At 49.1% G+C, this 11,864-nt stretch overlaps 2 protein-coding genes across 2 annotated transcripts; one reads left to right on the top strand and one right to left on the bottom strand.

Moving 5' to 3' along the window:
* Positions 1 to 6,237: 6,237 nt before the first annotated feature.
* On the bottom strand, positions 6,238 to 7,503 carry LOC120693310 (RNA-directed DNA methylation 4-like). The gene is made up of 5 exons (XM_039976734.1): positions 7,283 to 7,503; positions 7,078 to 7,196; positions 6,880 to 6,961; positions 6,723 to 6,793; positions 6,238 to 6,621 (listed from the first exon to the last, which is right to left on the bottom strand). Exons 1-5 carry the CDS (start codon positions 7,486 to 7,488, stop codon positions 6,470 to 6,472), a joined length of 630 nt encoding a protein of 209 aa, XP_039832668.1. The 5' UTR covers positions 7,489 to 7,503; the 3' UTR covers positions 6,238 to 6,469.
* Positions 7,504 to 8,014: 511 nt separating this feature from the next.
* LOC120691760 lies at positions 8,015 to 11,588 on the top strand. The gene is made up of 5 exons (XM_039974947.1): positions 8,015 to 8,407; positions 9,002 to 9,108; positions 9,823 to 10,665; positions 10,763 to 10,915; positions 10,994 to 11,588. Exons 1-5 carry the CDS (start codon positions 8,329 to 8,331, stop codon positions 11,405 to 11,407), a joined length of 1,596 nt encoding a protein of 531 aa, XP_039830881.1. The 5' UTR covers positions 8,015 to 8,328; the 3' UTR covers positions 11,408 to 11,588.
* Positions 11,589 to 11,864: the final 276 nt, after the last annotated feature.

The following is an 11,864-nucleotide window of genomic DNA, read 5'->3' as shown; positions in this document are numbered from 1 at the left end:
CGTCGTCGTCGCACAGTGCCGTTCCTCCTGCCAAACTCCTCAAACGCTGGCGGCGCAGGATGTCCAGCAGCAGCCCGCGCGACATGGCCGCCGGCGCTGCCTCGCTGGCCGCGTCCACGTCCCCCGGCGACCGCGAAGTTAACAAGCTCACAACCGTGGGTCTGGGTGTGGCTCATCTGACGGGGCTGCTGCCGCTCTGCACTGCACCAAGCTTCATATATGCTGACGAGTTGACTATACATACGGCTTCAGAAACGAAGCTCGCATTCCTCAGCTACTCTTACAGAGCACAAGTAGAACAGAGAGAACACAAGAGACAGAATTGGAATAAATCAACAGATGGCATGGTTTTTATGGCGGCAAGGCGAGGCGCGGCGACCTACCCCCTTCCAGACGTCTAGGCGAATATGGCGCGCGGCGAGGCGACGCCATATTCATATCCTAATCTCCAATGGAGCAGCACAAAAATACACTGATGCATACCTTTTTGCTGCCAATTCTGGAGCATATGTACTAGTTAGTGATCCTCCTCTTTCCATCTTTGCTTGCTGGCTTGATCCATGTAGCATGCTTGTGACTATATAGCAAGCAGAACAGAGCAGCACTGGACTGACAATCAGCACCTAGCAGGCTAGCACGAACAACCAGCACCACAAGCTAGAGGCAAGTAGTGCACAAGCGCAAGCGGACATCACCACAGTATGTCCAAGTCCAAAAGATTCATAGCAGAGGAAGAAGGTGAAGGAGGAGCAAAGGAGGGAGAGAAGAGTGTACTTGTAAGCCAACATGAAGGATGCTAGCATGGAGGCGGAGCAGAGGAAGCATCCACAAATCGATAGGGGCAGAGGGCGGAAGTGCAGATTGACGGGCGGAGGTCCAATCGGAGGGGCGGATCGACGGGCGGAGGTCAAATCGAAGGGGCAAATCGGCGGATTAGAGGCCCAATCGGAGGGGCAAATCGGCGGAGCGGAAGTCAGAGGCCGTGCAGCAAGCAAGAGCCTCGAATAGGCGGCGTGGAAGGAGCAGCGATGGCTAGATGGAGGCGGCGCGCCGCCGGATTCCAGGTGCCGCTGCCGCCGCCCTCTTCTCTTCCTCTCTCTCTCTACTCTCTTTCCCTCCCAATCTCTCGATTTTGCGTGCTGCTGGGATGGGGCGCGCCCACGCAGGAGGTATACGCGCTCGATTTCCCCCGCGCTCGCTTCCCGCCACCCTTTTTTCCGCGCGCGCAGCCGATTTTGCGGCCGTGCAGCGTCCGCCTCGACGAATCGGACGCCAAGGCAACGACTAGGGCGCGTGAGGCGACGCCATAGTCACCCAATCCGTGGCGAGCGAGATGCCTCAGTTGGGAAACCGCCTGGACGCCTAGGCGACGACTAGGTGACGCCATAATAACCATGACAGATGGTTTTCAGTATATTTGATTCCAATCCATCCCACTTGCCAGAAGCAGAAGAGATCCAGATGTGTATATATCCAATAATGCAAACCCCCAATTCTGGATTCTGGAGCAAAAACATCCAAGGACGCAGCAGTTCACCTTAAATTTCCAACAATTCTGGAGGACACAGTAGTTCAAACATCCTAGGACACCGCAGTTCATCTTAAGAACACTGCATTTCATGTTCAATTTCCGATTATGGACCCTGCAGTTCATCAACTTCACCATCTTCGATTTGCGGACAGCAGCCAATGGGGCAGGCACCCCCACGTCAATGAAGTAAATATATAATCCATCCTCATTATATCCACCTCCTGGGTACACACAGATACCATCGCAGGCAGGGGGAGCACTGCAACATAAGACCTCAAACCTTCAACAGCTTCCATGTTCCTCTTCCTTAACCCCACCCAAGGGAAACACATCCTTACACACATTACAACTTGAGACCAGCTAGCTGGCAACTGTACAAACACCATCCGTATGTACAAATGGACAATCTGTCCAATGATTACAATGCAAGTGACTCCACAACATTTCCTTGATCCATGCAGGCCATACTAATCCCATCTAGTGCTCTATATTAGCTGGACAAAATGCATCTATCTATTCAAACATCACCATCTATCAGGAGACATGTGCATGCATCTATCAGGAGGCTTTTGCTACAGTGATTTACATATAATTAGGAGCTCTTGGGGGGGCTGGAGCCCCCAGCCCCCCCTGGATCCGCCGCTGGGTGCATGGACCTTGCCTCCTAATGACATCACTTTCTTTCTGGCTAAGATATACCGTAGCAAGAGCAAACAGAGCACCCTTTTCTTTTTCTTTTTCTTTCTTTTTTTCAAAGAAGACTCAAGAAATTTTGGATGCCATTAAAAAAATTCATGATTACGTGTATGTCATTAAAAAGTTCGGAGATATGTGTATGCCATCGCACGAACTTTTTTTTACGTGTATACCATTTTGGATGAAAGGAGGCCTAACGGAAGCTAATGGAGATGGGAAAGGTCAGTTCTGCCCTTCTGCTTTTTCTGGTGCCTTGTGGACGCCGCGCGTGCTGGTAAGTGCAAGCATGCCAAAAGATAATGAACTCAGATAAGCACAAGCATAGCACAGGAGCTCAGAAGAAAAGACGGCTTCCTTGCCTTGCTGCCGTCGGCCTCTACAACAAATCGTCGAGCAACTTGTAGGCGTGGTGGTGCCTGATGCAGTTCAGCCCCAATCCAATCTGCAAAGTCCCACACACAATGGCTCGAAGCCAATCACAGAAAAATCAACGATTTGTTGATGATGAGGTGCTGCTCTGCCCTTCCTGCTTGCTTGCGATGAGCCACCTGCCCGCCTTGCCTGACGAAGCCAAGCCGAGCTGCTTGCGGTCGCCGTACCTGGTGCCTTTCAAGAGGAACAGCAGCGCCTGGGCGGCCGGCCGTCCAGGCGAGTGACCGCAGAAGCTGGGTCCAGCCGCGGCGCCAAGCTACCGCGCGCTGCCTGGCCTGCAGCTCTGCGTCGGCCGAGCAGAGCCGATGCAAGCACTCCCGTCCGCCTACTGGAGGGTCGGCGGCGGGCGAGAGTCGGGCGGAGGCGCCGGTCCCGGCGGTGGCGTGCGGTCGTGCGCTAGGTTTCAGGAGGATTCGAATGGCGATCGGGAGAGGCATATGGAGATTACTCCTCATTCCAGGGGAATGTATGGACATTTTTTATACGTAGATCCCACTTGTCAGACGATGTAACCCGTTAAGTTTTAAGGCTGTCTCCAACAGCTTATGGTGACCCAAACCCAAAAATAAGTCTTGCACAGTGTTTTACCTACTAAATATACACTCCAACAGATGACCCAAAGACACCACCCATTTTGGGTAGCCCTCCTCTCGGAACGCAAATATGTGTCGCTCTCTCCCATGACGCAAATCTCTCCCACAGTGGTGGGGACCTGGGAGCACAGCCGGCGAGGCGGGTCGGCCAGGAGCGCTGGAGCGGCGAGGAGCAGCCTGCCCACCGACCACCGACACACGGGCGCCCGGCGAGGAGGAGGCCGTCGCCCTCCTGGCCATCGGGTCTCGCAGCCCGCCCGCCCAGCCGCGGAGGATGTGGAGGGGAGGGGCGGCGGGGGGCGAGGTAGATGTGCAGGTCGCGACCCAGAGGTAGAGGAGGGAGGTGGAGGAAGTCCGGCAGCCGGCGCGCGCGCGGAAGCAGGGCCGTAGGCAGGGAAGGAGCCGTGGGGCCGAGGCGGAGTGGGCGGGCGGCGAGCCGCTGGGGCCCAAGGCGAAGCAGGCATGGAGGCGGTGAGCCGCGTCCGGAGGCGAGGGGAGTGTGGTGGCCGCAGAAATGCATCCTCTGTTGGAGAAAGGGGATTTTGGGTGGGTGACTCATACACTGTAGCGCTACCTAAAACGTGAAATAGGTCTTGATTTTGGGTTTTCTTGTTGGAGATAGCCTAACAGAACGTTGATAGGATGGTATACACATCAAAAGAAGTTCGCACAATAGCATATATGTGTCACTGAATTTTTTAGTGGTACATACATAACCATGAATTTTTTTTAGTGATATACAAATAAAAGACTCAAAGAGGAAAGCAGCCAAGGCCCAGGGTAACTCTACAACCCTATAAGAGGAAGCAGGTTTATCTCGATTATATCCCTAGCAGAACACGAACGCTATAATTTTTCGCCGAAACAGAAGTAGATCGACGACCTGGGGATGATGCGAGATGCTAATTCCCACACGCGATTTCACCCCAACCCAAGACGATAACAAACAAGAACCACGAGAGTAGACTGAGCAATCCAGACCAGATAGATGATGGAGCAAAGAAGGGAAGAAGAAGCAGCAGAGGATTACCTGGATGGCGCGAGGTCTCTTCTTTTCTTCTTCCGGCAGTGGGCGGTGGAAAATCGCATGGCCACGGCGGTTCGCCGCCGCTCTTGATTTTCTTCCTCGGTTCCTTTTTTTGATTAAACGTACCTGTATTATTAGTTAAGGAAGACATACAAATACGCGTACGAGTACAGATACGCAGGAGGATACAAGGACAGCTGTCCAACCAACTTACACAGAGGCCCCTGAGAGAAGCACAAATTACAGAAAAGTCCCTGGACCATGTGAAATCCTCGAGAACCAGAAGCCTCCAGCGACCGCCGTCGTCGATCCGTCGCCAGCCGCCGCCGATGAAGAAGGCTCCAAGGCCACCTCAGATCTGGAGGAATCCCATCGCATGGAAGCTTTGAAAGGAGCCGCAGTAGCCACCCGACGTGAAGGCCGGGATAGAAACGCCGATGAAAGAACGTCGGCCGGGGACACGCCCCGAGCTCCTCCGACCATGGATCGAACCTCGCCGTCGACACGTGCCGCGGGGAAGTCGAGGTCGATCCACTCACCAGCCAACCACAGCACCCGCAGCTGTCGAAGCACCCTAGACCAAGCACAAGGCCGGATCCAGCCGCCGTCACTGAGGAAGACAAGCCTCCGTCGGCAGACTCCTGTACATAGGGCTCCACGCCAGGAGACCCACCTCCACGAGTTCGTCGACGGTGTCGGAGTGCAGCACCGCCGAGGCGAGGAAGAGCCCGAGAGGACCTTATGCCACGACGCCGCCGCCGCCGCCTCAGCGCCGCCGCCGGACACCTACCCCTAGACACTCTAGGACCTAGCCTACGACCTACACCACCCGCCAGCAGGAGACTGAGGGTCTCCGCCACCGCCGTCACTGAGGACGACAAGCCTCCGCCGGCAGACTCCTGTACATAGGGCTCCACGCCAGGAGACCCACCTCCACGAGCTCGTCGACGGCGTCGGAGTGCAGCACCGCCAAGGCGAGGAAGAGCCCGAGAGGACCTCCTTATGCCACGACGCCGCCGCCTCAGCGCCGCCGCCGGACACCTACCCCTAGACACTCTAGGACCTAGCCTACGACCTACACCACCCGCCAGCAGGAGAACACTCTAGGACCTAGCCTACGACCTACACCACCCGCCAGCAGGAGACTGAGGGTCTCCGCCACCTGGCAGCTCCGCCGGAGGGAGCGGGCGCCCCTAAAGGTTAATGATAACTGAGTTATGGTTCAAAAAAAATGATAACTGGGTTGCCTTGTGATCAGAGGCTTAATAACTTGATCGTGCTTCTGCAAATGGCCGAAACTTGGGGTTTTTTCGAAACATGAAAGATAACAGGTCAACAAATTTTCTCTAAAAAATAACAGGTCAACAAATTGAATCCAAAGAGGGCTAATCCTCAGATTGTAGAGTTATATGAACATCTGAATCGGATACGCGCAAAAGGCAGGGGCAACGACTGGTCGGCTGCTGCTTTTGCTTTGCCTTGCCGCCCCTCTTGTCCCTTGGCGGCTTGGCGCGCTGGGAATCGTGTGGTCGGCAACTCCAGCGGAGAGAGACGTGTGTGAGAGAGAGAGGGGTGAATTTGCTGCACACACCGACCGAGAGAGTAAATGGGAGGTGCTGTGTGCGTGCATGTGTGTTTGCTGTGTCCACCGATGGAGAGAGCTCATAATCTGGAGTTACAATCATAAAGCTCAAACAAACTGATGTGCCTGAGGAAGACAAGTATGTTTTCATTATTCATTATGTCATTTCCTGTGTCTGACGTTCTTCCCGATTGCTCTTGCACAGTCCTGAAATGAGACGATGGGCCGTGGCTGCAACTGGGCTGGGAGCGCAATCCTGCTGGCGTGTAGGCAGGTCCGTTTGGAAGGCCCATGGGCTTCAACATCAACTCGTACATATAACAGCAGGATATGACGGCTAGCGATTTCAGCATATGATGATAATGAGCGAGGAACAAGTGTGAGACTCGATTTCAATTAGAAGACACTTTCCCAATAACTGATTCATCTTACATTAGTGTACAAAGATGAGTGTTTGCTCTACTCCATCAGCAACAACGTACAACTCTTAACTCTCTCTTCCAGGTTGCAGCGTGAGCAATAGAAAGATCCATCATCTGCTGAACCTATCGCACCGTGTCATCAACGGTTACGTTCATTCTACAACTGCAAGCTTCACCAGTCTCCTATCACCATTCTTCGTCTCTATCCACCTCTACTTCTTCCTTTTCATACTCGGATTCGGAACCTCCCCGGTCCCCAAAAGCATCTTCGTCATTGCTATCATCATCCTCATCCTCTGACAACTCTTCAGGATAATCAAAAAGTGGATTGTCTTCGGCTGCAGATTCAAGAATCAAGATGGATAAGTTAAGCTGTTTCAGATGACCAAGTATCTCACTGATGAACTAAACAAGCAGAAAGATTGCACTGCACGATTACCATTTGAATCGTCTGTATCATATGGATAGTCATCATCATAGCATTCATCATCGCCATCGTCCACTTGTAACCTGACGCAGGAACTATTCGTTTAGAAGGCACTCTCAAAGGAACAGGATATATTATACAGTAAATGGGGCACGCTATTCATATTCACCGTGGATATGAAGATGCTGATGTATCCTCCATGTTTGTGACATCCACTTCCTTGACAGTATAGATGTCATAAACTTCTGAATCTGCTCACCAGCAAATTAAGGCTCGTCAAAATTGGCGCTGGAGCTAAACTGCTCACCATTACTACTACAAAGTACAAACTGAAATCATTTGTTTCTATTACTAATTGAATACATACCTTCTGATTGTGCCAATGAAATAATATCTGTCTCAATCTCCTCAGCAGCTGATGGCAAGTACTCCCGTATTAGTGGAAGAAAGTTGCATAAAACAGAACCCTCTTCAAAAGAGATAGTCCTGCAGAGAACATTGTAAGAAATCATGCAACAGCACAACATTAGATTCCAAAAGAACTGGTAAATTGTGGGAAACAAAAGACTTGCCGTGGTTCTTCTGGATGCTTTTCTTCATCGGGGTCTACTTGGACAGCATCATAAAGATGGCATATTTCTCTCAGTGAGTCATCAGCTTCACTCTTCTCTCCTTTCCGACTCCTCCATATTTGTGCAAAGCGAGCATTTCTTCCCAGATCCTGTAAAGGTTCAACGAACAAACCATGCATAACAATGCCCAAAAAACAGAAGACCATGACATTTTAAGAAAAATAAAATACTTGATGACCTAACCTAGAGGAGAGGGGGGGGGGGGAAGGGGGGGGGGATCAAAGAATAGCACTGAGCAAATCCTAACAAACATAATGCAACCATGGGGACTAGCCTTACTTAGACCAAAGGGATCAATTCAGTATTTTTGTTTCCTTTTCTTGAACAAACTCAGTACAAATAGATCCTTGAAAATTAGCAGTGGACTATGCCTAACCACTTGCAGCTATCAAATATCCTCTCAAAGAATCTTATAACCACATTACTCAAAATACCCAAACAAGAAGTGTCCAGAATCATTTATCAATGCAGGCGTGCTCTGGTCTCAGGATTAGGTAATTTATACCAGTAAATCTAGACTGCAATTGTTACTAGCTGTGCATCTGCAAACCTAGCTTGCAATGGTGCTTGTGGCAAGGGGATACACTCAGAGTCCAACTCCCAACAGATAAACATAACATTTAGGATGCACTGCTTTTTGTCGGTGTCCCAGGGGCCACCAGGGCACCAGGAGCTTGAGCACCACAGGCTCTTACCGGTGCTTTAGGATTCGTGCGCTTTTGGGTATCTGACGGACGAGGGGCCGGCCCTGCCTGCCTTGGCTGTTCCGTTTCTTCCTCCTCCATGCTTCCACCGGTGGTAGTTGCCTTGGCGCTCCTCCTCCGATTAGGAACTAGAGAGACGAGACGAGAGAGGAGAGACGCTGTTCCTCTTCCCCTCCCCTTCCCTGCTGGCTATGTTGGATTCGAATCCATAATCTGCAAAAGGGATATATCTAGCGCCCGCGCTCTGGCGACTCCCCTCCGGCCCTCCCCATCTAATCTGCCATGGGACTGCAGAATCTGATGCGCTTCATGCACATGCAGCGGCAGCGTGACCAGCAGCGCCGCCGCCAAGATCCCCCCAGTGAGCCTCCTCCTCGTCTCTCCCTCATCCTCATGGACAGGGGAGTAGTCAGCCCTCTTCATCTCCTTCCAAGATACAGTATTTCTGCGCATGCCAAAGCCAAGGATTTGGTGCTTGCTGCTTCTTTTTCTTCGGACCACCAACAATTCTCCGCTTCCTTTCATTAGAGTATGCCGCGCCAAAAAATCTCTACTGACTAATTTTGTGGATAAATTGGTGTACCTTTCTTTGCCTGTTTGATTTGCTAGTCCAGGCAATGCCAGTGTACTATTCGAGTTATCAGGGAAACCTTTGCAGTCCCTGTTTACTGGTATAGTTATTGCGACACCAGATAAGCTTTCTGAGATATGGGATCATCAAAGGCTGTGTTATCCATATATATGGCTGAACTAGATTGACGAAAACTTGCACTGGGGACACACTGACGCTCTGCAACATGACGAAACTAGATACATGCTGAACTGAAAACTGAAACATGCTATTTGGTTTGTTACAACTTGCTCAAGAGAGGGGGGAAAAAACTGTTACAACTTGACTCTGCTGTTTTGCCCCTCAAATGTCTGATTCATACCATGCATGCATCTTGTGCTGCAGTTGGACTTATTGCTTCACGAGCTAAAAGAAAGGGATCACCCTGCCAACAAGATGATGATTCTCAGAATGATCAACTAGAGATACAATCAGGACCAACCCTTCCAGAGGTACGGCATAATACTGGGAGACTTGCATATCGTGATGACTGCTTCAATTGCTCAAATCAGTGAGCCAATGCTCGTTAAATAAAGTCTATGATACTGATACTTTAATGTTGCAACCTCCCACGACGCTGCTGCATTCAAGTTATCACCACTCTCCATACTTTCTCTAACTTGGCCGTACAATCTCCTAAAATAATGGTTCTTTTTTACATGATAATTTTTTAGCTGCATAATTGCAGGACGGCCTTCTTCTGTCTGGTCTGTTCAATCTACTATTTCATCATTTTGGTCACTAGGCATTTGATTTTGTAGATACCAAAGTCATTTGGTCCTGTTACGTTACTACCTGGGCTTTCTAGCCGTTCAAACATTCAGATGTACTCTTGGTACCCTATGCAAAGTGCATGCTTAGTTATGTTCGTTTGCTGCCATTGATTAACGTGCCATTAGACGATTAAACATCTACTATGTCCATCTTTTTTGGCACAAATGTAAAGAAACAAATATTGTTGGACACTAAGACCCTATTTGTGTAAGAGTGTATGCTTCCAGTAATTCTAAAGTGTAGAGTGCATAGTATATCTAATCATGCACATAGCACCTGGACCTGGGTTACAATGTTACTCTGTAAGTTATTTATGTTTTTTTAATTCCATTTAAATCAGCCATATGTCCTTGTGATTCCAATGTTCACCTCTCCCATGCTTGTGCATGCAGGACATCTGGCACCATATACGTTCCCTGATGCCAATGCGAGATTCTGCCCGAGTCGCTTGTGTTTCTCGTGCCTTTCTACATTCCTGGAGATGCCATCCCAACCTCACCTTTAGTTATACAACATTTGGATTGAATACAAAGGCATATGGAAAGGATGAATTAGCTGGAGTTTTCTACGGCAAAGTGGACCACATTCTGCAAAGGCACTCAGGCATCGGCGTGAAGAAACTCAAGATTCAAACTGGTTCACATTATAGTGCAAAGGACTCTTATTATCTCAACAGTTGGCTTCAGATTGCTGTTACACCAGGGATTGAAGAACTCACACTCATGCTTTGCACAATGAAAGCAAAATATAATTTCCCATACACACTTCTGTCTAACGGGAGTGGAGACTCAATCCAATATCTTCACCTTTCTAGTTGTTCCTTCCACCCTACTGACGCTCTTGGTCCTTTAAGAAGTCTGACGAGATTGCATCTTAATCTTGTGCATATTACGGGTGATGAGTTAGGATGCTTCCTTTCCCGTTCTTTTGCTTTGGAGCGATTAGAAGTCAGGTACTGTGATAGAATAGTTTGCCTCAAGGTACCTTGCTTGCTGCAGCGGCTCTGCTATCTGGAGGTGTTTGGGTGTGGCAGGCTGAAAGTGATAAACAATGAAGCTCCAAATCTCACCAGTTTTCAATTTGAAGGGGACACCACAGTACAACTATCATTCGGAGAAACGTTGCAGATGAAGAAACTAAACATGTACCGTTCTGGAGCAGTTTTCTATGCCCGTGCTGAACTTCCATCAAGCATGCCAAATCTTGAAGCTCTTACTGTATCTTCGCGCAGCGAGGTATAGCCTTATGTGCCTTTAGATGAGCAATATGCATATCATGTTGTGCTATGGTATGTCATTGCTCGGGTTACGATTAATCTGCATCTTTGTGCAGGTGGCATATGCTCCAATTCTGCATAGCAAATTCCTGCACCTCAAGTACTTGAGTATTTCCCTTAATGGAGCACCCTTTTCCCCGGCCTATGATTATTTGTCTCTGGCTTCTTTTCTTGATGCCGCTCCTATTTTGGAAAGCTTCCACTTGGATGTGAGTCGTTGTTTGTACTGCTGCGATATCACTAGCTGTGGTGGAACAATAACTTGAAATTCATCCTTTTCAATATAGGTATTCCAGCGATTCATGGAGAATGTCTCAATTTTTGCAAGTCCCTCTGAACTGAGATGTATACAAGGAGGGCATCATCACAAACTTAAGAGGGTACGGATCAATGGATTCTGCTCGGCAAAGAGCTTGGTTGAGCTAACATGCCATGTTCTCCAGCATGTAATGTCACTTGAGTACCTCACGTTGGAGGCTCCTCAGAGTTCTTGGAAGTGTTCTGAGCCTGAGAACAAATCTGGAAAGTGCTTCCCAATGGTTAGGGATATTCTCATGGAAGCTCAGAGTGCAGTCCTGGCTATTAGAGAATACATTGAACCTAAGGTTCCTTCCACGGTGAAGCTGCGTGTCTTGGAGCCTTGCAGCTGCCATGATCTTGATTCAGAATTTGAATTATATGTGTTTTTAGACGGGCCATGATTTGTACAATAGTATCAGTAGTGCCAATTGCTCAGTTGCAGTAGTATTACTTGCACTGGCTGTGCTGTTTCCTGGTCTATGGCACCATTCGGTTTTATCTGTTTAATTAGTGTCAGTATCACAGTATGCATATGGATACTTCCATCATAAACAATAACATGCGTGCTTATTGGAATAGCAAGATCCAAGGATGCATGGACCTGCTTAACTCATCTTGTTGTATGCTCATTTATATTCTGCAACTCCAGTGTTAAATTGTTTTTTTTAATCCTCCAGTGTAAAAAAAAGAGAAAATGGAACTATGGCTGGATTAATGCCTAATCAATTTTATAATTAGGTCCTCAGAGCCTACCAGTCCAATAGGATCCACGTTGCACCTTGATGTTACATGACACTTAGCAGCCTCAGCAAAGCTGCTGACTAAAGGTTGGTGGCGGTGCAAATACAACTCTGACTA

Source organism: Panicum virgatum, chromosome 9N (genome assembly GCF_016808335.1).
Source record: "Panicum virgatum strain AP13 chromosome 9N, P.virgatum_v5, whole genome shotgun sequence".
Taxonomy (NCBI): domain Eukaryota; kingdom Viridiplantae; phylum Streptophyta; class Magnoliopsida; order Poales; family Poaceae; genus Panicum; species Panicum virgatum.
This window is presented reverse-complemented; position numbering and strand designations above follow the sequence as displayed.

What these genes read in the sequence shown, in the direction of transcription:
- LOC120693310 (XM_039976734.1), bottom strand. Translation starts at nt 7,488, where the DNA reads ATGGTCTTCTGTTTTTTGGGCATTGTTATGCATGGTTTGTTCGTTGAA. An exon ending in AAGCATCCAGAAGAACCACG is followed by an intron (nt 7,197 to 7,282) that starts GCAAGTCTTTTG and finishes TGTTCTCTGCAG; the next exon opens with GACTATCTCTTTTGAAGAGG. An exon ending in TCAGCATCTTCATATCCACG is followed by an intron (nt 6,794 to 6,879) that starts GTGAATATGAAT and finishes TTCCTGCGTCAG; the next exon opens with GTTACAAGTGGACGATGGCG.
- LOC120691760 (XM_039974947.1), top strand. Translation starts at nt 8,329, where the DNA reads ATGGGACTGCAGAATCTGATGCGCTTCATGCACATGCAGCGGCAGCGT. An exon ending in CAGGACCAACCCTTCCAGAG is followed by an intron (nt 9,109 to 9,822) that starts GTACGGCATAAT and finishes TTGTGCATGCAG; the next exon opens with GACATCTGGCACCATATACG. An exon ending in TGGAAAGCTTCCACTTGGAT is followed by an intron (nt 10,916 to 10,993) that starts GTGAGTCGTTGT and finishes TTTTCAATATAG; the next exon opens with GTATTCCAGCGATTCATGGA.